The 25130-nt window shown below is 41.1% G+C and overlaps 1 protein-coding gene across 1 annotated transcript in view; it reads left to right on the top strand.

Moving 5' to 3' along the window:
• The window catches only part of LOC128705166 (organic cation transporter protein-like), a 131413-nt gene that overhangs the window by 32985 nt on the left and 73298 nt on the right, over positions 1 to 25130 (top strand). The window contains exon 5 of the mRNA XM_070104238.1: positions 14598 to 14766. Coding sequence (XP_069960339.1) covers positions 14598 to 14766 — 169 coding nt within the window. The remainder of the gene's footprint in view (positions 1 to 14597; positions 14767 to 25130) is intronic.

Below are 25130 nucleotides of genomic sequence, written 5' to 3'. Positions count from 1 at the left end.
TAATTGGTGACCAAGTTGGTTGTTACTGGTGTGATGAAAGGCGGTGTGTTTGGCATTCATGTCAGCTAGTAGATAAGTCGGTGTGTTGGTGTAGTTGAAGACTAAGGAAAGGTCGTGTATGTTGAGAGCAGTGTTTGGGCGAGCATAGGTGGTGAAAAAGATAAAGGGGCCAAGGTGGGTGTGTATTCTGACTGCAAGACAGTGTTGGTGAATAAAAGGGATTGGGAGAAATTCATGTTTTATGTTGGAATTGACAAGGATGGCAACCCCATCGTGGGGATCATAGGGGGACTGTAGTGCAGTATAACCATAATGGCGGATACATTGAGGGGCTTTGAGGCAGGTACTGTTTAGCAAAACAATATCTGGCCTCTCTGCTTCAAGGAGCTCGGCCAGTAGGTGTCTAATTGTAAAGTAAGAACGTACGTTGAACTGAATCACCTTAAACGTGATTTAATGGTTTCGTCTTAGCAAAGTTAATGTCGGGGGAGGAGTTTGGATTAAAGCCCGTGATAGTGGTGCCATCAGTGGATGTGTGTTTGTAGGTGCTACGGACCCGTTTCCTGGAGGGGGAGGAAGAGATGGATCTGTTTTTATGTGATTTGGTCTGTCCGTCAGAAGTTGGGGCAGGTTTAGGTTTGAGTGGATTTTGTCTGGAGGAGGTGGAGTTGGACCTGGATGAGGTTTTGGTTGTGGTGGAGTGGGCGAAGGTGGATGCAGAGGAAGTGGAAGTTTTGGTAAGGTATGAGGAAGTGGAAGCTTTGGAAGGGGATGAAGTGGGTAAGGAAGTGGGGGGAGGGGTGGTCGTAGCAGCAGCAGTAGGGGTGTTGGTGGGAGGTGTAGAAGTAGTGAAGAGAGGTAGGGGAGGAGGAGAGCTGGTGGGAGTAGGAAGTGGGGGGGTGGGAGAGAGGAAGGAGGGAGAGGTTGTAGGAGGCTTGGAAGAGAAGCAGGAAGGAGGGATAATTAAAGAGGGAAGATTGTTAGCAGACAAGATTAGGTTAAGGACATGTGAGTAGTCTGATTGGTAAGCTTGTGAGATTACCATCGCAGAGTGGGCAGCAGTGGCAAGTTGACAGTTAGTTTTGTAGTCTAGTGTGGGTGTAGAAGGAGAAGTGCTTGTAGTCTGTGTGTTGGTGTTTGATGTGTGTAGAGTAGAAGAGGTAGACCAAGTGCGTGGGGAGGCCCAGGCATTGGGGGTAGGGGAGGGAGGTATGGAAGGGGAGGGAGGTAAGGAAGGGGAGGGAGGAGCAGGGAAGGGGTTGGGGAGGGAGGGAGGTTGGCTGGCTCTGAGGGAGGAGAGAATGTGCTTTCTAGAAGGGCAGGAATTTGCAACTGCAGTATGTGACCCGCCGCAGTTAGAACATTTAAGGGGGAGGTTGCAAGTATTCCAGAAGTGGGCAGTTGCTGAACATCTGGAGCAGACTTGTGTAGATGTGCATGTGTTTTTGTCATGGCCGAATTTGTAGCATTTAAGACAATGTGTGATTGGGTGGAAGTTCGGAGTGAAGAGAGTGTTTGGAGGAATGCGGATGGTCTTGGCAAAGATTCCTTGACTGAAGAGTGTAGAGGCGTCAGCAGGAGTAGAACAGCGTATTTTGAGAATTGTAGAGTTTTCGGGTCTGTAAATATCGTCAACAGAGACTTTGTTCTTAGTACTGATATCTTTTATTAAGTCTTCTTTGTCTGTGTCATAGGCTGTCAGGAGAGAGTAGTCTACGTGTTTAGCAATGACTGTGCTTTTGGCACGGTGCTCAGGAGTCCAAATAATGGTGAAGCCTGCGTTGAGAAGTTTTTGTCTGGTATCGCTTGAGGTGTACACTTCGTAGGAATGTTTGTCAAGAAGGAGTTTGAAGCCTGAGTTGGTTTTGAAGACTTTAAGTTGAGGTGCACCAGTGATCTGATATAATAAATTTTCCGGACAGATAGTGGCATCAAGATTAGAGAATTTGAGGTTTAACGAGAAGGAATTAGATTTAGAAGAAGCAGAGGCAGGTGTGGGCGGTTGGGGGAGAGTGGAAGGGGGGTGGGAGGTGGAAGGCAACGAAGGCATCGTCTAATTACGAAAAGATGTAAATGGAGGTGACAATCGGCCAAAAAGTGAGAGTACTCAGCTAGGCAAGTACGTGTAAGTAGACACACGTACTTGCCTGGCGCAGGACACTGAGGAGGTGAACTGTAGCTTGATGGAGCACTGTATATCCTGAGTGGCGGCGAGACTGGCTGTATGGCGTGCAGTCAACAGGCGAAGAGAATTCAGGCAGCAAGAGGCTTCCTGCCCTTCGGTCGGCAACCACCGATGCACCAATCCTGATGGTGGAGAGGAAGACGAAGGTCCAGCAAGCACTACTCAAAGCACTACTCAACACGGGGTAATTCGAGAGAGGCGAGATCGTCGATGTGTTAGGTAAGCACACGTCACCACTCGAGCTAAGTCGATGAATCGATTGAATACCTGGGGTGTCACATTGAACAAATGTGACACCACCTATGACTGCTGCACCTCTCCTGCCATACGGTTTATAAGCTGCTTCTCCGCTCATATGCCGTATTCTACTCAAGATTGATGGACTGAACACATCGACTCAAGGTTGAGGGACTGATTACCTCATTCTCCTCCTGTTCTTCAAGTTTCTCCTATGTATGGCCTGATGAAGCCACTGTGTGGCGAAACGTTTCCTCAATAAAGATACCCAAGAGTTGCACATGTGTCTAATTTATCAACATGTCGGTTCTCTGAACCATTCATCTACAAACCTGCCAGACACTGCAACTTCTTGGGATCTTAATACTTAGGAATTCTTCGCTTGCCTAATTCTTGGGCACGACCTACTTCCACATTGAACAAATGTGACACCACCTATGACTGCTGCACCTCTCCTGCCATTCGGTTTATAAGCTGCTTCTCCGCTCATATGCCGTATTCTACTCAAGATTGATGGACTGAACACATCGACTCAAGGTTGAGGGACTGATTACCTCATTCTCCTCCTGTTCTTCAAGTTTCTCCTATGTATGGACTGATGAAGCCACTGTGTGGCGAAACGTTTCCTCAATAAAGATACCCAAGAGTTGCACATGTGTCTAATTTATCAACATGTCGGTTCTCTGAACCATTCATCTATAATCTAAATAAGGCCTCACCAGTGATGTATAGATCTGTAAAATAACTTTTGGGCTTCTGTTACTTATACTTCTTGAGATAAATCCAAGTAATCAGTGGTGACGTGTACTTAGCTCTCTGTCTCAGTGGAGACGTGTACTTAGCTCTGTGAAGACCTGTTTGCGCGCTCTCTACGAATTGAAGCAAGATGCCCTACATCGAGCAACTTTACCAACAGCTTAAGGAAGAATTGAGGATGGCGAAGATGGAGATTCGGCGACTGACCGAGGAAAACAAGAAGATTCGTAGTAGTCCTCCTGTTTTGAGTCCTCAGGTCAAGAAAGGAAACTGGTCAGTGGCTGGACAGTAGGGAACGAAGTTAACGATCAAGAATATGAATGGAAAGGTAGAAACGAAACGATGGAGAAGAAACTGTTGTGGAAACATCTAATACATTCTCAGAGCTACCCGACGAATGTGAGTCGACTACTGGGAACGTCACGACGAACGACACCAAGGAAGGTAAGAATATTGTTGTTGTTGGGGATAGCCAAGTTAGGTATATGGATAGGGCGTTCTGCTTGAAGGACAGGAGTAGGAGACAGAGAGTTTGCTTTCCTGGGGCTGGGATGGAGGACATTGTCAGCCGTCTGGATGACATCATGAGAGGTAATGGGAGCAATCCTATTATCTGTCTCAGTGCTGGAGGCAACGATGTTGGCAGACGTAGGAGTGAAGACCTGATTAGCAGGTATAGGTCAGCAATAGAAATAATTAGGAGGAAGGGTGGGAACCCTGTCATATGTGGTATTTTGCCAAGGAGAGGAGTTGGAAATGAATGGTTGTCCAGGGCAATTGGTGTCAATTGCTGACTGGACAAATACTGTAAGGAAAATGCGGTAACATTCATTGATAACTGGGACCTCTTCTATGGCAGAAATGACATGTGTGCTAGGAATGGGGTTCACTTATCTAGGTCTGGGGTGGGAGCACTGACAACTGCAGTGGAGGGAGCTGTTAGGACTTTAAACTAGGAATAGTTAGTGGAATGGGTTTTGGCAGGAAAACTGTGAAGTCCCAGCATAGTAATATTATGAGTCCTAGGGGAACTAGTAGTAAGCAGAACGAGGTAGATATTGAAAAGCCAGTGACACTGGGTGATAAGGACAGTATAGGTTTAGTAGAAAAACAGAAATGAGCAGGAAGGGTAAAGAGAAAGGAGAGTCTTTCAATGTTTATTATGCTAATTGCCGTAGTGCTAGGAATAAGATGGACGAGTTGAGATTAGTTGCTAGTGCAGGTAACATTGATGTATTTGCCTTAACTGAGACGTGGTTTAATTCAAAAAGTCGGGACATGCCTGCGGAATGTCACATTCAGGGTTTTAAATTGTTCCAAGTAGATAGAAGTATCGGGAAGGGGGGTGGGGTGGCATTGTATGTCCGAGATCGCTTAAACTGTTGCATAAAAACGGGTATTAAGTCTGAAGTAACACATACAGAGTCTGTTTGGATAGAATTTTCAGAGGGGCATGAAAAACTGATTTTAGGAGTGATATACCGTCCCCCAAACTTAGATAGGGACCAGGGGAGACTACTATGGGAGGAAATTGTTAGGGCCACAAGGCACGATAATGTAGTAATTCTAGGAGACTTTAACTTTAGTCATATTGATTGGAATTTCTTGACTGGGAATTTAGAATCATACGACTTCTTAGAAGTAGTTCAGGATTGTTTTTTGAAGCAGTTTGTGACAGAACCTACAAGGGGAAATAACCTGCTTGACTTAGTTCTGGCAAACAATGAGGGTCATCTTATGAATCAGTATATTGACATTAAGAGGGACATTAAAAAGGGGATAAGAAAAGCTAAAAGGGACTATGAAATTAAAGTTGATAGGGATTCTAAAACTAACCCAAAAAGTTTTTTCCAGGTCTATAGAACAAAAGTTAGAGATAAGATAGGTCCCCTTAAAAATAACTATGGGCATCTTACTGACAAAGAGAATGAAATGTGCTCGATTTTAAATAATTATTTTCTCTCGGTTTTTACACAGGAAGACACTAACAATATTCCAGTAATTAATTTTTATAGTGGGCTAGAAGATAAATTATGTAACATCACAGTCACTAGTGAAATGGTTGTGAAGCAGATAGACAGACTGAAGCAAAATAAGTCACCGGGTCCTGATGAGGTTTTTTCAAGGGTTCTTAAGATATGCAAAATGGAACTCTGTGAACCATTAACTAATGTTTTTAATTTATCACTTCAAGCAGGTGTTGTGTCTGATATGTGGAAGATGGCTAATGTAATTCCTATTTTTAAAACAGGGGACAAGTCGTTACCGTCAAATTACCGCCCAATAAGCCTGACTTCAATTGTAGGCAAATTACTAGAGTCAATTATAGCTGAGATTATAAGAATCCATCTCGATAAGCATAGCTTGATTAATGATACTCAGCATGGATTCACAAGAGGCCGGTCTTGTCTAACTAATTTATTAACTTTCTTCAGTAAAGCTTTTGAGGCTGTTGACCACGATAAAGAATTTGATATTATTTACTTAGATTTCAGTAAGGCTTTTGATAGAGTTCCGCATAATAGACTGTTAAAGAAAGTGGCAGCTCATGGCATTGGGGGAAAAGTGCTCTCGTGGATCGAGTCATGGCTCACAGACAGGAAGCAGAGAGTGTCCATAAATGGAGTTAAATCCGAGTGGCATTCCACAGGGATCAGTCTTGGGCCCGTTTTTGTTTATAATATATATCAATGATCTTGATGAGGGAATTACTAGTGATATGAGCAAATTCGCCGATGACACAAAGATAGATAGGATAATTGATTCAAACGTAGATATTATGGAACTTCAGGAGGATTTAAACAAACTCTATTCTTGGTCAGAAAAGTGGCAGATGCAGTTCAATGTAGATAAATGCAAGGTTCTGAAGCTCGGGAGTGCCCATAACCCTAGTACTTATAAGTTAAATGATGTAGAACTTAGCCATACAGATTATGGTGAGCAGCAACCTTAAACCAAGACAGCAATGCCTAAGCGTACGTAATGAGGGAAATAGATTACTGGGATTTATATCAAGAAGTGTAAGCAACAGAAGTCCAGAGGTCATACTGCAGCTTTATACATCATTAGTAAGGCCTCACGTAGATTATGCAGCTCAATTCTGGTCTCCATATTACAGAATGGACATAAATTCGTTAGAAAACATTCAGCGTAGGATGACTAAATTAATACATAGCATTAGAAATCTTCCTTATGAAGAAAGACTGAAGACTCTTAAGTTACATTCACTTGTTAGACGATCGAAGTGTATAAATGGAAGATAGATATTAATAAAGGGGATATTAATAAGGTCTTGAGGATATCTCTCCAAGAGAGAACCCGCGGTAATGGATTTATATTAGATAAGTTTAGATTTAGAAAGGACATAGGAAAGTTGAAGATTGAGACACTTATGCAGCATATGGGAATCTTTATTCAGGAAACGTTTCGCCACACAGTGGCTTCATCAGTCCAATAATGCGAGGCAGGTCCAAGTCTCCTACCGGCTTAAGCCAATGCACCCAACCTAGTCAGGTCAGGTCACATTGACTTAAGGGAGGAACACGGCAACCGACCTGGTAGCACAAGCTATCAGGTCCAACTCACACCCACCCACATCTACTCATGTATTTATCCAACCTATTTTTAAAGCTACACAACGTTCTGGCCTCTATAACGGTACTTTGGAGTTTGTTCCACTCATCCACAACTCTATTACCAAACCAGTACTTTCCTATATCCTTCCTGAATCTGAATTTTTCCAACATAAAACCATTACTGCGAGTCCTGTCTAGGCTAGATATTTTCAGCACACTATTTACATCCCCTTTATTTATTCCTGTCTTCCATTCATACACCTCAATCATATCCCCCCTAATTCTACGTCTTTCTAGAGAGTGCAGATTCAGGGCATTTAGTCTATCCTCATAGGGAAGGTTTCTGATACATGGGATCAACTTTGTCATCCTCCTTTGTACATTTTCCAGAGAATTTATATCCATCCTGTAATACGGTGACCAAAACTGTGCAGCATAATCTAAATGAGGCCTAACCAAGGATGTATAGAGTTGAAGAACAACCTGAGGACTCCTGTTATTTATGCTTCTTGATATGAAGCCAAGGATTCTATTAGCTTTATTGCGAACACTTATGCACTGTTGTCTTGGTTTCAGATTACTGCTAACCAGAACTCCTAAATCTTTTTCGCAATCCGTAATATTAAGATCTACATTATTTAATTTATATGTGGCATGGTTATTGTCCTGTCCAACATTTAGAACTTTGCATTTGTCTATATTAAACTGCATCTGCCACTTCTCCGACCACTGCATCAGTCTATTCAAATCTTCCTGGAGTGCTCGAATGTCCTCGTCAGAATGAATTCGACGGCCTATTTTGGTGTCATCGGCAAACTTGCCGATGTCGCTCTTTATGCCCTCATCTATGTCGTTTATGTAGATTGTGAACTGCAGGGGGCCCAACACTGACCCCTGTGGAACACCGCTCGTAACGCTTCCCCACTCTGATTTCTCCCCATTTATGCAAACTCTCTGCTGCCTATTTGTCAACCATGCCTCTATCCAGGAAAAAATTTCTCCTCCTATTCCATGTGCTTTAATTTTCCTCAATAGTCTCTGATGTGGGACCCTGTCAAAAGCCTTACTGAAGTCCACATACACAATATCATATTCATTACCATGATCTACCTCCTCAAATACCTTAGTGAAAAAAGTTAATAAATTCGTAAGGCAGGAACGCCCCTTTGTAAAACCATGCTGAGATTCGTTGATTAATTTATGCTTTTCAAGGTGGCTACGAACTGCCTCGGGAATTATTGATTCCATAAATTTTCCCACTATGGAGGTTAGGCTCATTGGTCTATAGTTCGAAGCTAAGGACCTGTCACCTATTTTGAAAATAGGTATCACATTTGCCATTTTCCACTTATCTGGCACCATGCCAGTTTGTAGTGATAAAGAGGAAGAGGAAGGCGTAAGGAGAGGAGGAGTATGAGGTAATCAGTCCCTCAGCCTGCAGTCGATGTGTTCAGTCCATCAATCTTGTAGATCCTTGTCTATGTCAGATATGAGGATGAGGAACAAGATGGGAGCGAGTACTGTGCCTTGTGGAACAGAGCTTTTCACCGTGGCTGCCTCGGACTTTACTCTGTTTACCGACTTTTCCTGTTATTCCTTTAGCACGCATTTTGTGCGCTATTATGCCATGGTCACACTTGTCGAAGGCTTTTGCAAAGTCTGTATATATTACATCTGCATTCTTTTTGTCTTCTAGTGCATCTAGGACCTTGTCGTAGTGATCCAATAGTTGAGACAGACAGGAGCGACCTGTTCTAAACCCATGTTGCCCTGGGTTGTGTAACTGATGGGTTTCTAGATGGGTGGTGATCTTGCTTCTTAGGACCCTTTCAAAGATTTTTATGATATGGGATGTTAGTGCTATCGGTCTGTAGTTGTTTGCTGTTGCTTTACTGCCCCCTTTGTGGAGTGGGGCTATGTCTGTTGTTTTTAGTAACTGTGGGACGACCCCCGTGTCCATGCTCCCTCTCCATAGGATGGTAAAGGCTCGTGATAGGGGCTTCTTGCAGTTCTTGATGAACACGGAGTTCCATGAGTCTGGGCCTGGGGCAGAGTGCATGGGCATGTCATTTATCGCCTGTTCGAAGTCATTTGGCGTCAGGATAACATCAGATAGGCTTGTGTTAACCAAATTCTGTGGCTCTCTCATAAAAAATTCATTTTGATCTTCGACTCTCAGTCTGGTTAGTGGCTTGCTAAAAACTGAGTCATATTGGGACTTGAGTAGCTCACTCATTTCCTTGCTGTCATCTGTGTAGGACCCATCTTGTTTAAGTAAGGGCCCAATACTGGACGTTGTTCTCGACTTTGATTTGGCATAGGAGAAGAAATACTTTGGGTTTCTTTCGATTTCATTTATGGCTTTTAGTTCTTCCCGCGATTCCTGACTCCTATAAGTTTCCTTTAGCTTAAGTTCGATGTTTGCTATTTCTTTGACCAGTGTCTCCCTATCTCCCTACGCATTTCAGATAGATTGACCCCTTTTAGCCGCTCTGTTATTCTTTTCCGTCGCCTGTAAAGGGAGCGCCTGTCTCTTTCTATTTTACACCTACTCTTCCTTTTTCTTAGAGGAATAAGTCTTGTGCATACATCGAGTGCCACCAAGTTAATCTGTTCTAGGCATAAGTTGGGGTCTGTGTTGCATAGTATATCTTCCCAGCTTATATCGGTTAGGACTTGGTTTACTTGGTCCCACTTTATGTTTTTGTTATTGAAGTTGAATTTGGTGAATGCTCCCTCGTGACTAATCTCATTTTGTCGGTCTGGGGCTCCGCGCATACATGTCTGAACCTCAATTATGTTGTGATCTGAGTATATTGTTTTTGATATGGTGACATTTCTAATCAGATCATCATTGTTAGTGAAGATGAGGTCTAGTGTATTCTCCATTCTAGTAGGCTCTATTATTTGCTGGTTTAAATTGAATTTTGTGCAGAGATTTAAAAGCTCGTGTGAGTGTGAGTTTTCATCAGAGCTGCCTCCTGGTGTTATTACTGCAACAATATTATTTGCTATATTCCTCCATTTTAGGTACCTTAAGTTGAAATCCCCCAGAAGCAAGATGTTGGGTGCAGGAGCTGGAAGATTTTCCAGACAGTGGTCAATTTTTAACAGCTGTTCCTGGAATTGCTGGGATGTTGCATCCGGAGGCTTGTAGACTACCACAATGACTTAGTTTTGGTTCTCGATCTTTACTGCTAAAACTTCCACTACATCATTTGAGGCATTAAGCAGTTCTGTGCAAACAAGTGACTCTGCAATGTACAGGCCAACCCCCCCATTTTGCCTGTTCACTCTGTCACATCTGTATAGGTTGTAACCTGGGATCCATATTTCGTTGTCCAAGTGATCCTTTATGTGGGTCTCAGTGAAAGCTGCGAACATTGCTTTTGCCTCTGCAAGCAGTCCACGGATGAAAGGTATTTTGTTGTTTGTTGCTGGCTTTAGACCCTGTATATTTGCAAAGAAGAATGTTATCAGACTGGTGGTATTGTTGGTACTGGGGGGGGATTTTTTTTCCGGCATTAGTATCTGTATCTGTTGGTTTGGAGTGGAGGCCATCGACTGTGGTTCCACTCCAGGAATGACTGGATTTGGTGTACAATTTCTGCCATTTCCTGCCTGTTAGCATTAAATACCATCATAGTTGTTTCCTTTTGCACATTTTTCCTATTCAACTTTGTTTTTACACAATTTCTGAAATTATCATTACCTAGGGTTACTCCATGACAGTTACTATTAAGAATCTTAATATCAGAGCATATGTCAATATATCCATACTCATTATTTATAATTTCTAAACCCATACCTCTAACTAATCCTAGTTTAAAGTCCTAACAACCCCCTCAACTGAGTTAGCAAGAAAACGCACACCTGCCCTGGATAAGTGAACCCTATCCCTGGCATACATGTCTTTTCGGCCATAGAAGTTGTCCCAGTTGTCAATGAATGGTATTGCGTTATCCTTACAGTGTTTATCCAGCCAACAATTAATACCAATTGCTCTGGACAACCATTCATTTCCAACACCTCTTCTTGGCAAAATGCCACATATAACAGGGCGCCCCCCCTTCTTCCTAATTATGTCTATAGCTGTCTTGAACTTTCTAACTAAATCCTCACTTCTACGCTTGCCTACATCATTGCCTCCAGCACTGAGGCAAATAATAGGATTGATCCCATTACCGTTCATGATGTTGTCAAGCCGGCTAACAATGTCCTCCACCCCAGCCCCAGGAAAGCAAACTTTCTGTCTCCTACTCCTGTCCTTCAAGCAGAAAGTCCTATCCATGTATCTAACCTGGCTATCCCCAACAACAACAATATTCTTACCTTCCTTGGTGTCGTTTGTAGTGGCGTTCCCAGTAGTCAACTCACATTCGTCGGGTAGCACCGAGAATGCATTGGATGTTTCCACAACAGTCTCTTTCTTCTTCGTCGTCTCTACCTTTCCATTTGTCTTCTTGATCGTCAACTTCGTCTCATGCTGTCCAGCCACTGTCCACGTTCCCTTCTCGACCTGAGGACTCGAAACAGGAGGACTACTACGAATCCTCTTGTTTTCCTCAGTCAATCGCCGTTCCTTTATCTTCGCTACTCTCAATTCTTCCTTAAGCTGCTGGTAAAGTTGCTCGATTGAGGGCATCTTGGTCACTCAAAACAATATCTAGTGTACTCCCTTTGGAGTGAACCAAGATGCCCTCCATTTAGCAACTTTACCAGCAACTTGAGGAGGAATTGAGTGTAGCAAAGCTTAAGAAATGGCGATTAACGGAAGAAAACAAGATGATTCGTAGTTGTCCTCCTGTCGTGAGTCCTCAGGTCAAGAAGGGAACCTAGGCAGTTGCCGAACAGCATGGAACAAATTTGAAGATCAAGAAGACGAATGGAGAGGTAGAAACGATGAAGAAGAAAGAGACTGTTTTGGAAACTGTTGTGGAAGCATCAAACGCATTCTCCATGCTACCCAACGAATGTGATTCGACCGCTGGGAACGTCACGATGAACGACACCAAGGAAGGTAAAAACGTTGTTGTTGGGGATAGCCAGGTTAGTTATATGGATAGGGTCTTATGCATGAATTCCTCGGACTGGGTTGGAGGATATTGTTAGCCTGCTTGACAACATCGTGAACGGTAATGCGATCAATCCTATTATCTGCTTCAGTGCTGGAGGCAATGATGTAAGCAAGCATAGAAGCGAGGCTTTAGTTGTAAGGTTCAGGAGAGCAATAGACATAATTAGGATGGGGGGCACCCTGTTATATGTGGCATTTTGCCAAGAAGGGGTGTTGGAAATGAATGGTTGTTCAGAGCAATTGGTATTAATTGTTGGCTGAACAAACACTATAAGGATAATGCAGTACCATTCATTGACAACTGGGACAACTTCTATGGCCGAAATGACATGTATGCCAGGGATGGGGTTTACATATCCAGGGCACCTGTGGAATATCTTGCTAGCTCAGCTGAGGATGTTGTTAGGGCTTTAAACTAGGATTAGTTAGAGGTATGGGTTTAGAAATGAAAAGTAATGTGTCTTAACATTGATTTAGGCTTTGATATCATAAATATTAACAATAACAAGGGCAGTAATAGGTATAGTGAAAAAACAGAAATGAGCAGGAAGGGTAAAGAGAAAGGAGGGTCTTTAAACACACTTTACACTAATATTCGTAGTGCTAGGAATAAGATGGACGAGTTGAGATTAGTTACTAGTGCAGATAACATTGATGTATTTGCCATAGCTGAGATGTGGTTTAATTCGAATAATCGGGACATGCCTGCTGAATGTCATATTCAGAGTTTAATGTCTAAAAGTTTAACTCTCCTAATATTCATAAGTTTGGCTGGGCTCAAAGTTGTTCAGTTATACTTTCTCTGGAAAGATTTGTCAAGCTGAATATTGTGATTGTGAAACTCTTGAATTGTAATTTAATAAGGTAAGATGTAATTTAATAAGGTAAGATGAAGGAGGGGTGTTAATGTTGCAGTTTAAAAACTGTAGTGTAAAGCACCCTTCTGGCAAGACAGTGATGGAGTGAATGATGGTGAAAGTTTTTCTTTTTCGGGCCACCCTGCCTTGGTGGGAATCGGCCAGTGTGATAATAAAATAAAAAAAAAGATGTCGATATTATAACATTAACATATCTGATGTAATGTCTGTTGAATACAGTTTATTCATCGTTTATTAAAGAAGGAAACATTGCGGTATTTACATTCATATCACTTTATAAGTCACTTACTTGTTCTATGTAGATAACAATACAGACTGTCAAGAATGTCATATATAACCTTCATAAATAATATTAATTGTTTCTTGCACTTGTAAATGAAAGTTAATAACTAAATTATTGGATAATGGAGATTTAAATCTCATCGACTACACTAGGGGTCATTAAGGTCGTAAATCACCGGTTTACTATCATCTGGAGTTTACCTGGAGAGAGTTCCGGGGTCAACGCCCCCGCGGCCCGGTCTGTGACCAGGCCTCCTGGTGGATCAGAGCCTGTTCAACCAGGCTGTTACTGCTGGCTGCACGCAAACCAACGTACGAGCCACAGCCCGGCTGGTCAGGAACCGTCTTTAGGTGCTTGTCCAGTGCCAGCTTGAAGACTGCCAGGGGTCTGTTGGTAATCCCCCTTATGTATGCTGGGAGGTAGTTGAACAGTCTCGGGCCCCTGACACTTATTGTATGGTCTCTTAACGTGCTAGTGACACCCCTGCTTTTCATTGGGGGGATGTTGCATCGTCTGCCAAGTCTTTTGCTTTCGTAGTGAGTGATTTTCGTTTGCAAGTTCAGTACTAGTCCCTCTAGGATTTTCCAGGTGTATATAATCATGTATCTCTCCCACCTGCGTTCCAGGGAATACAGTTTTAGGAACTTCAAGCGCTCCCAGTAATTGAGGTGTTTCCTAACTGTCATCTGTGTACGACCCATCTTGTTTAAGTAGGGGGCCAATACTGGATGTTGTTCTCGACTTTGATTTGGCATAGGAGAAGAAATACTTTGGGTTTCTTTCGATTATTGACTCCCAGGTCTTTGACGTTGGTGTTTCGCTCTATTTTGTGGCCAGAATTTGTTTTGTACTCTGATGAAGATTTAATTTCCTCGTGTTTACCATATCTGAGTAATTGAAATTTCTCATCGTTGAACTTCATATTGTTTTCTGCAGCCCACTGAAAGATTTGGTTGATGTCCGCCTGGAGCCTTGCAGTGTCTGCAATGGAAGACACTGTCATGCAGATTCGGGTGTCATCTGCAAAGGAAGACACGGTGCTGTGGCTGACATCCTTGTCTATGTCGGATATGAGGATGAGGAACATGATGGGAGCTAGTACTGTGCCTTGTGGAACAGAGCTTTTCACCGTAGCTGCCTCGGACTTTACTCTGTTGACGACTACTCTCTGTGTTCTGTTAGTGAGGAAATTATAGATCCATTGACCGACTTTTCCTGTTATTCCTTTAGCACGCATTTTGTGCGCTATTACGCCATGGTCACACTTGTCGAAGGCTTTTGCAAAGTCTGTATATATTACATCTGCATTCTTTTTGTCTTCTAGTGCATTTAGGACCTTGTCGTAGTTTATTAAAGTAAACTCTCAGCACATATAAATAGAAATATACATATCACTAAATCAATCCAAAATTACTGTAACTTATGAATTTATACTAATTAAAAAAATAACTTCTTGATTTCTTATTAAAAATTAATGCAAAACATAATCATTGGAAAATGTTTCGTTGCAAAGTGTTGCAAGGCAGAAATACTTCATTGCACAGTGTTGCAAGAAATAAATACTCATGAATACCTTTAATTAATTTTTTATTTCCTTTTCTTCCAGCTCTAGAGTTTATTGGTGCAAAATGGCGAACATTTTGTGGGATCCTCATTCAGATACCATTATCACTTGGTGAAGCTATGACTGGAGTGTTGGCTATCTTCATCAGGGACTGGCGATGGTTGCAAGTTGCTATCACTGCTCCTGCTTTCCTACTGTTATCTTATACTTGGTAAAGTGCTAAAAGACACAATATGGTGACTGGAACAATACACAAATTACCGCACATAGCAGAGAAGAGCTTACGACCACATATCAGTCCGATTTGGACCGTTTACAAAGTCATACACTTACGTCGTCGTAAGCTCCTCTCTCCTATGTGCGGGTTATTTGTGTATTATTCTTAGTAGTTACAGTTTGTATATCCACCATGTACAAAAACTTTCCAGCCTGAATCTTACACACTTGATATGTACTGTTTGTACATACAGTTACTTCCACTTACCAGTTTATATTTTATCACATGACATGCTCAGTTTGTTATGTCACATTAGTGAGTCAGTGACCAGGTGTGGGGTATGAACAAGTGGCAAGTCAGTCCTAAATCTCACAGGTCAGTTTGTTATGTCACATTAGTGAGTCAGGGACCAGGTGTGAGGTATGAACAAGTGGCAAGTCAGTCCTAAATCTCACAGGTCAGTTTGTTATGTCACATTAGTGAGTCAGGGACCAGGTGTGGGGTATGAACAAGTGGCAAGTCAGTCCTAAATCTCACAGGTCAGTTTGTTATGTCACATTAGTGAGTCAGGGACCAGGTGTGAGGTATGAACAAGTGGCAAGTCAGTCCTAAATCTCACAGGTCAGTTTGTTATGTCACATTAGTGAGTCAGGGACCAGGTGTGGGGTATGAACAAGTGGCAAGTCAGTCCTAAATCTCACAGGTCAGTTTGTTATGTCACATTAGTGAGTCAGTGACCAGGTGTGAGGTATGAACAAGTGGCAAGTCAGTCCTAAATCTCACAGGTCAGTTTGTTATGTCACATTAGTGAGTCAGGGACCAGGTGTGGGGTATGAACAAGTGGCAAGTCAGTCCTAAATCTCACAGGTCAGTTTGTTATGTCACATTAGTGAGTCAGTGACCAGGTGTGGGGTATGAACAAGTGGCAAGTCAGTCCTAAATCTCACAGGTCAGTTTGTTATGTCACATTAGTGAGTCAGGGACCAGGTGTGAGGTATGAACAAGTGGCAAGTCAGTCCTAAATCTCACAGGTCAGTTTGTTATGTCACATTAGTGAGTCAGGGACCAGGTGTGGGGTATGAACAAGTGGCAAGTCAGTCCTAAATCTCACAGGTCAGTTTGTTATGTCACATTAGTGAGTCAGGGACCAGGTGTGGGGTATGAACAAGTGGCAAGTCAGTCCTAAATCTCACAGGTCAGCTTGTTAGCCGCTCACTGGCTTGTGAGTTTAGATCTCACTTGTCATGCGTTCAAGTCTCACTAATTCCATCATTTGTTTACAATCGTGTTATTGCTATTTCGTGAGTCACAGACTTGTTAGAAAACAGATGTCTGTGTACACACTAAACAATGCACGAACTAATTCCTGGATGAACTATTCTTTATTAATATTTGTATTAGGGTATTACTATTTGTATTAGGGTATTTGTATTAGGGTATTAATATTTGTATTAGGGTATTATTAGATATCCCTAATGAGCTGCGTTCAATAGGATGCCTGATTTTTATCTACCAGCTGGACAAGAAAAATTATGCCCAGGAAACAGAAAATTGATTTTAAATTTGCTTAGAATTAGAATGTAACAGAAAGTCAGGCCAAATAAGTAAAACTTGCGATTTTGGCTTACATAGCAATGCTCTTCTTGCCGAATAAGGCAAGCAAAAGTTTATATATATATATATATATATATATATATATATATATATATATATATATATATATATATATATATATATATATATATATATATATGTGCATATATGCAATAAGATCACAATAAACAGATGATTTCAGAATATGCAAAACAACCACTGTGAAAGAATAGAGAAATTCCAAGCGATTTTGTAACTACTCACATTATCAAGGAACAATGAAAGTAAAGCATCAAAGGAAGGCATATGAAGGGTCTAGACCACACCTCACTATTACATCCCACAACAAAGCAACACCTGACGCGCGACTCACAAGAATAGGAGCACTGCAGCAGGCCCACTGGCTCAACTAGACAGGTCCTTCACACAACCCACCAACAAACTATTCTACCCATAAATTAAGAATTTAAAAATTTATTATTTGTCCAATGTATTACTAAATTCTTCCCAAATTCTATTAATTATAAATGGATCTAATTTATATAAACCAAAGGAAATATTCATATTATTGTCAAAACTGCTTTTTATGAAACAAGATTCAATTATATTTCTGTCAACTATGGACTTGCTTGATACAACTTTCTCAACTTTTTGAAAATCAATTTGATGGTTAAAATCTCTCATATGAATAAATAGAGCATTGGAATCTTGTCCAGTTCTAATGCTATATTTATGTTGTTTTAATCTAAGTTCGAGATTTTTACCAGTTTGACCATAATAAACTTTATCGCAAATTTTACAAGGAATCTTATAGACACATCCGTCAGCATTTTGGGGGAATTCTTTATCAAAAGTTTTTTTACTCTAACAAGATTTTTAAATACAACTTTGATATTAAAAGTCTAAAGAAGAGAAGGCATATCAACCAAGTTTTCATGGTAAGGGAGAACCAACATATTTTTAGTTGAATAAGGCTGGTTGTCCCTTTTTGGATTGTAAAAAGTATTTCTAGCAACTTTATAAGATTTATCAATTACATTACTTGGGTATTTTAAATCATTACCTATTTCATAAATTTTGGATATTTCCTCATCTATGAACTCTGGACTACAAATACGTAAAGCTCTCAAAAACATGGATGAGAAAACAGACAGTTTGACTCTATCTTGATGCGAGGAATAATAGTGGACATAAGAACAGTTATTTGTAGGTTTTCTGTAAATTTTTAATTTGAATTCATTGTTACCCTTAATAATTAAAACATCTAGAAAAGGCAATGAGTTATTTTCTTCAAACTCAACAGTAAAGTTTATAGAATGGGCTAAGCTATTTAATTTCCCAAGGAAATGGTGTATATCTACATTCCCGGCCACAAGACACAAAATATCATCAACTTATCTGAACCATTTAGCTCTATTAGGGAGGATTGTGTTAAGCAATCTTGTTTCAAAAAATTCCATGTATAGGTTACTAAGAACAGGTGAAAGAGAATTTCCCATTGCCATACCAAACATCTGAGTGTAAAACTTATCATTAAATACAAATTTTGCATCAACAATGCAAAGTTTAATTAGTTTAATGATAGTAGGAACTGGCAATGGTAAATCATAATTAACGAGTTCTTCGGATAAGAAACTTAATGAATCACGAACAGGAACTTTCGTATATATATTTGGTAATCCCGCACCTCTTCCTAACTTCCAAACTACGAATTCTCTGCATTATATTCACACCACACATTGCTCTCAGACATGACATCTCCACTGCCTCCAGCCTTCTCTTGCAGCGAGGAGAAGGCTGGAGGCAATGGAGATGTCATGTCTGAGGGCAACGTGTGGTGTGAATATAATGCAGAGAATTCGTAGTTTGGAAGTTAGGAGGAGGTGTGGGATTACCAAAACTGTTGTCCAGAGGGCTGAGGAAGGGTTGTTGAGGTGGTTCGGACATGTAGAGAGAATGGAGCGAAACAGAATAACTTCAAGAGTGTATCAGTCTGTAGTGGAAGGAAGGCGGGGTAGGGGTCGGCCTAGGAAAGGTTGGAGGGAGGGGGTAAAGGAGGTTTTGTGTGCGAGGGGCTTGGACTTCCAGCAGGCATGCGTGAGCGTGTTTGATAGGAGTGAATGGAGACAAATGGTTTTTAATACTTGACGTGCTGTTGGAGTGTGAGCAAAGTAACATTTATGAAGGGGTTCAGGGAAACCGGCAGGCCGGACTTGAGTCCTGGAGATGGGAAGTACAGTGCCTGCACTCTGAAGGAGGGGTGTTAATGTTGCAGTTTAAAAACTGTAGTGTAAAGCACCCTTCTGGCGAGACAGTGATGGAGTGAATGATGGTGAAAGTTTTTCTTTTTCGGGCCACCCTGCCTTGGTGGGAATCGGCCAATGTGATAATAAAATAATATTAATAATAATAATAATAATATATATATATATATATATATATATATATATATATATATATATATATATATATATATATATATATATATATATATATATATACATATATATATATATATATATATATATATATATATATATATATATATATATATATATATATATATATATATATATATATATATATATATATATATATATATATATATATATATATATATATATATATATATATATACGGTCACCTATGGGTAGGAGAGGTCGGTGAGGGGAGGCCTAATGGTGGGGGAGGAGGCTGAGGTTGAGGGGTAAAACTGTCCCCCCCCTTCCCCAAACAGGAGCGCATACACCGTGTGCTCGTGTCACAACAATGGTGTGTTTGTTCACCGTGTGTATAGTGTATATAGTCTATAGTGTACAGTGCATAGTATGTGCATGGTATGCGCATAGCATGTGAAGTGTATAGCGGTGTGTTGTTGATAGTGGGGGCAGTGCACTGAGCATAGTGGTGTATAGTAACATGTGCACTGAGCATCGTGGTGTATAGTGACTTGTCCTGGGAGGGAGTGAGTGCCCTACTCCGCCTCAGCACACATCTTCCACCGCCCACCACAAGGACTGGACACCCCTCTCCTCCCCCCCCCACCACCACCATGAACCACATGCGGAATGTGCCATGCGCCATTTTCCCTTCAGCTTGGGCTTATCACACAGTGTGAGGTATGGCAGACGATGAAGCCAGCCAGCCACAAAGCCAAGGAAACAATGCACCCAACAATGAAAGAAGAGGCACATGTCAGGTGTGTGGAGAGTTTCGAGCACGCAACAGGGACGGCCGTATTCGTGCACACAATAGGTGTGCGGGATCACATATGCCCCCAGCAGAGAGCAGCCCACAGCCTCCACAGGCAGATGACAATTCCAATGGCAACCTCGTCACTTGCGATAACCTTCTGTTGGCATTCAAATCCACTGCTAGCAGTACACTATCCCACATCCCTAAAGCAGCTCGCCCATATGCAGCAGGGAAATTCACAGACCTTCTTAAGCGGGTGAATGGAGGTTCCACCAACTTAGAAGCCCGAGGCACCATCCAAGCATGGCGCAACCTTCTCTTGTTCGGCAATGTCTGTCTTGCAGTTCCTGAAAGACGAGGCAAACTGCTAACCACGTCAGTTATCAAGGCAGTGCGCAACTACCCAAGAACGGATAACTGTGTCCCTCTGCCCCATCATCGCAGGAATCAAAGAGGCAGACCCAAGAAAAGTCCTACTGAGAACGAGAAAATTTGCGCACAGGTTAGCAAAAAAATTGAGGAAGGTAACACAGTGGGAGCAATAAGAATAATTACAAGTGACGACACTGTAGCCCCCAAGGATGAGACCACGGCCCAAGCACTAAGAGACAAGCACCCAACCAGGGACACCACAGACATCAACGACAACCCTGAGGAAGACCCTATCACTGAACAATTAATTTTGCCAGAATCGGAAGTCTATAAGGCGATCGTGTCATTTCCAGCAGGATCTGCAGGAGGTTACACTGGAATTCGACCTCAGCACCTCAAAGAGATGGTAAATCCAGTACTCGGTGAATCTGCATCAATTCTTCTCACCGAGTTAACAACTTTCGTCAACAATTGCCTGGCTGGGCGAATCCCAGAAGAAATTAAACCTTTCTTTTTTGGAGCCTCACTATGTGCTTTGAAGAAGAGGGATGGGGGAATCAGACCCATTGCAGTTGGAAACACTCTTCGCCGTCTCGTTGCCAAAGCAGCAGTGAGAAACATTCGCCTAGAAGCTGCCACTTTACTCCAGTATCTCCTAGAGCTGTTTTAACCCCGACGGATCCATCACGACGTAGGAGCCAGAGGAACCATCACCACTCCAACACCACCTACTACACTCTGGCTCCTACGTCGTGGTGGATCCGTCGGGGTTAAAACAGCTCTAGGAGATATACGGAATGAATAAGGAAGGAAGTTTTAAGGGTGATGTGTATGTCTTAGTTGGAGGTGAATGTCTTAGATTTGGTGTGTATGTCTCATGTCTTAAATTTGCAATTGAAATGTATAATATGTGGGTGTCTGTGTATTATTTTTTTTTTGTGATAGTGATATGTTATAGTGCTCATGTTATGTTATAGATGTTGGTGGAAGTGTTGTGGTATTTTTGTGTATGTCTTATTTTTGTGCGAATGTTTAAAAAATAAGTGTTTTCAGTGATCATAGTAGTTTTGAGATGCATGATCTTAGATTTTTTTGGTGATCTTGGTGATTAGTGTTGATAGATGACGGTAAACATGATATGGAATTGGTGATCGTGATTTTTGTGTGAATAATTATAAAAATGTGTGTTTTCTGTGATCTTGGTGTTGGGGGATCATAAAATCTGGTAATCGTCTTGGATATAGTGTTCTTAGATAATGTAGGGTACAACAGGTTGAAACAAGGGGGGGTTAGGTGTGATGTTACCAACCACCAAGTAACACAATGGGAGTGTGACGTCACTGGAGGTGAGCTCGTCGGTCCTGTGAGGTGAGACATCGTGTGTTGGTGGTAGTGAGGTGAGTGCGCTTAGATATTGTCAAATATGATTTTTTTTTGTGTGTGTGTGTGTGAAATGTTTTATAAAAATGATTGTTTTCTGTGATATTAGTGATTTTGAGGTAAGTGAACATGGGTGATTGTAGTTGGTGATTGTCTTATATTATGTGTGTGTACAAGATATGTTTTCAGTTGATGGTGATCATGTACTAAGTGTTTGCGTATTAGGTTTGTGTTCATGTTTTTTTTTTTTTTCATGCTCCAAATGGGGAGGGAGTTCTTGGTTATAGTGATTTGAGGGGATTTCTATAAAAAGGATGTTAGATGGTGATGTTAAACTTAGTTTCTGGTGATTTTGACGGTGATTGGTAGTATTCAGTGGTGATTTGGTAGTAATCAGTAGTGTTTTTTGGGAGTATTCGGAGGTGTTTGATGGTGTTTTTTGAAGGTGTTCAAATGATGTGCAGAGCATTTTTTGAAGAAGATCAGTGGTGTTCAGAGTTGGTTCAAAGTTAGTCAGTGTGTTAGATATGGTAATGTCTCATGTCATAAGTGTATGAGTTAGTTTTTTTTTTTTGTGCTAATGTTGTAAAGTCTGGAGAATGAGGGGGGAGTTTGGGGGGATGAGATGTAATTTAATGAAATGTGTAAGTGTAGATAAATTAGAGCTGTCAAATCTTATTTGGGAGTAATCAAAATGATATTTTGGAAGTGCTTCAGTGTTGTTTGGAAATGTTCAAAAGTGTTTATGTGAGTACTCAAATGCTTTATGAGAGTGTTCGAAGTAATCTTGGGGTTGTTCTGTAGTGAGATGATAAAGGTTGTGGATGAGAGATATTGAGAAAAGGGGGTCCCAAATGATGTATTAGAGTGTTTTGAAGGTGTTCAAAGTAAAGTGAGTAGGTTAGGATAAGTTAGGTTAGGTTATTTTAGGTTAGGTTAGGTTAGGATAAGTAAGGTTAGGTTAGGATAAGTTAGGTTAGGTTAGATTAGATTAGGATAAGTTAGGTTAGGTTCGTTATTTTAGGTTAGGTTAGGTTAGGTTAGGATAAGTTAGGTTAGGTTAGGTTAGGTTAGGTTAGGTTAGGATAGGTTAGGTTAGGTTAGGACAGGTTAGGATGGGTTAGGTTAGGTTAGGTTAGGTTCGGTAGGTTAGATAAGGTTAGGTTAGGTTAAGTTAGGTAGTATTCGAGGTGTTTGATGGAGTTAGGTTAGGTTAGGATAGGTTAGGTTAGGTTAGGATAGAGGTGTTTGATGGAGTTAGGTTTGGTTAGGTTAGGTTAGGTTAGGTTAGGTTAGGATAGAGGTGATTGATGGAGTTAGGTTAGGTTCGGTTAGGTGAGGTTAGGTTAGGTTAGGAATTAGGTTAGGTTAGGTTAGGTTAGGTTAGGATAGGTTAGGTTAGGATAGGTTAGGATAGAGGTGATTGATGGAGTTAGGTTAGGTTCGGTTAGGTGAGGTTAGGTTAGGAATTAGGTTAGGTTAGGTTAGGTTAGGTTAGGATAGACAGTTGGTCTGGAAAGAGATGATTTTCTACCTTGGATGTTACCCGCATTTCATGGCGTCTGTCTGTCCTGAGTTGACGCAGGTGTTATGTTCTACCTTGGGTGTGAACCGCATTACCCAGTGGTGTTGGGGGGGGGGGGGAAGGGGTGACCCACAATGAGTCTCTCAGAGCGAGGAAAGTGTTTCTATTCGGAAATCGAGTAAATATTTCTACCATTGAGTGTGTTTACCAACAAGAAAATAATGTTCGATTTTACGATAAAGTTTTCAAAACTAATTTGGAAATATCCAAAATGGAGTCGTTCAAAGTAATTCTGGAGTACTCTAATGTATTTTGGAAGTGTTCCAATATATTTTAGGTTAGGTTAGGATAGGTTCGGCTAGGTTAGGTTAGGTAAGGTTAAGATAGGTTAGGTTAGGTTAGGGTAGGTTAGGTTAGGTTAGGTTAGGTTAAGTTAGGTTAGGCTAGGCTAGGTTAGGTTAGGTTGGGTTAGGTTAAGTTAGGTTAGGTTAGGTTAGGCTAGGTTAGGTTATGTTAGGTAAGGTTAGGTTAGGGTAGGTTCGGTTAGGTTAGGTTAGGTTAGGTTAAGTTAGGTTAGGTTAGGCTAGGTTAGGTTAGGTTAGGATAAGTTAGGTAAGGTTAGGTTAGGTTAGGTTAGGCTAGGTTAGGATAAGTTAGGTTAGGTTAGGTTAGGTTAGGTTAGGTTAGGTTAGGTTAGGATAAGTTAGGTTAGGTTAGGCTAGGTTAGGGATGTGTGTGTGTGTGTGTGTGTGTGTGTGTGTGTGTGTGTGTGTGTGTGTGTGTGTGTGTGTGTGGGATGTGGGATGTGGGTGTTGTGGGATGTGGGTGTTGTTGTCGAACTAGAGATACCGAAAAGACGTTATAAGTGGGTTGTTTTTGTGACTTTTTCTGATGTAGTGTGTCCCCTTATTAACTTTAATGAACTAAAAGGGTTAAAAGGAGAAAAAAAAAATGGGAGGTGTGGGTGTTGTGACTTTCTGATGAAATTAGATAAAACGAGAAAAAATTGTGGGTGTTGTGGGTTGTGGGTGTTGTGGGATGTGGGTGTTGATCTTAGTTTATGGTGATTTTGGTGGTGTTTTGAGTGTATTCAGTGATGTTTTAGTATTCAGTGGTGTATTTGGGAGTACTCAAATAGTGTTTTTGGAAGTGTTTCAGTGTTGTTTGGAAATGTTCAAAGGTGTTCAAAGGTGTTTTGAGTGTGTTCAAATGTTGTTTTTTTGAAGGTGATCAAGGGTGTTCAAGGGTGTTTTGAGGTTATTCAAAGGTGTTTTGAGTGTGTTCAAATGATTATGAGAGTGTTTTGAAGGTGTTCAAATGTGTTTTGAAGGTGTTCAAAGGTGTTTTTGAATGTGTTGAAGGGTGTTTTGATTGAATTCAGCGCTGTTTTAGTAGTATTCAGTGGTGTAATTGGGAGTACTCAAATTGTGTTTTTTTGGAAGTGTTTCAGTGTTGATTGGAAATGTTCAAAGGTGTTTTTGAAGGTATTCAAGAGTGTTTTGAAGGTGTTCAAGGGTGTTTGAAGGTGTTGAAGGGTGTTTTGATTGAAATCAGCGGTGTTTTAGCAGTAATCAGTGGTGTAATTGGGAGTACTCAAATAGTGTTTTGGAAATGTTCGAAGGTGTTTTTGAAGGTGTTCAAGAGTGTTTTGAAGGTGTTCAAGGGTGTTTGAAGGTGTTGAAGGGTGTTTTGATTGAATTCAGCGGTGTTTTAGTAGTAAACAGTGGTGTAATTGGGAGTACTCAAATAGTGTTTTTGGAAATGTTCAAAGGTGTTCAAAGGTGTTTTGAAGGTGTTGAAGGGTGTTTTGATTGAATTCAGCGGTGTTTTAGTAGTATTCAGTGGTGTAATTGGGAGTACTCAAATTGTGTTTTTTGGAAGTGTTTCATGGTGATTTTGGTGGTGTTTTGAGTGTATTCAGTGGTGTTTTAGTATTCAGTGGTGTATTTGGGAGTACTCAAATGGTGTTTTTGGAAGTGTTTCAGTGTTGTTTGGAAATGTTCAAAGGTGTTCAAAGGTGTTTTGAGTGTGTTCAAATGTTGTTTTTTTTGAAGGTGATCAAGGGTGTTTTGAAGGTGTTCAAAGGTGTTTTGAGGTTATTCAAAAGTGTTTTGAAGGTGTTCAAGGGTGTTTATGTGAGTATTCAAAGGTGTTTTTTGAAGGTGTACAAATGATTATGAGAGTACTTATGAAGGTGTTCAAATGATGTGCAAGAGTACTTATGAAGGTGTTCTGGGAGTATTCAGAGGTGATTTTGGGGGTGTTCGAATGATGTTTTGGAGTATTTCAGTGT

Source organism: Cherax quadricarinatus, chromosome 89 (genome assembly GCF_038502225.1).
Source record: "Cherax quadricarinatus isolate ZL_2023a chromosome 89, ASM3850222v1, whole genome shotgun sequence".
Lineage (NCBI taxonomy): Eukaryota > Metazoa > Arthropoda > Malacostraca > Decapoda > Parastacidae > Cherax > Cherax quadricarinatus.
This window is presented reverse-complemented; position numbering and strand designations above follow the sequence as displayed.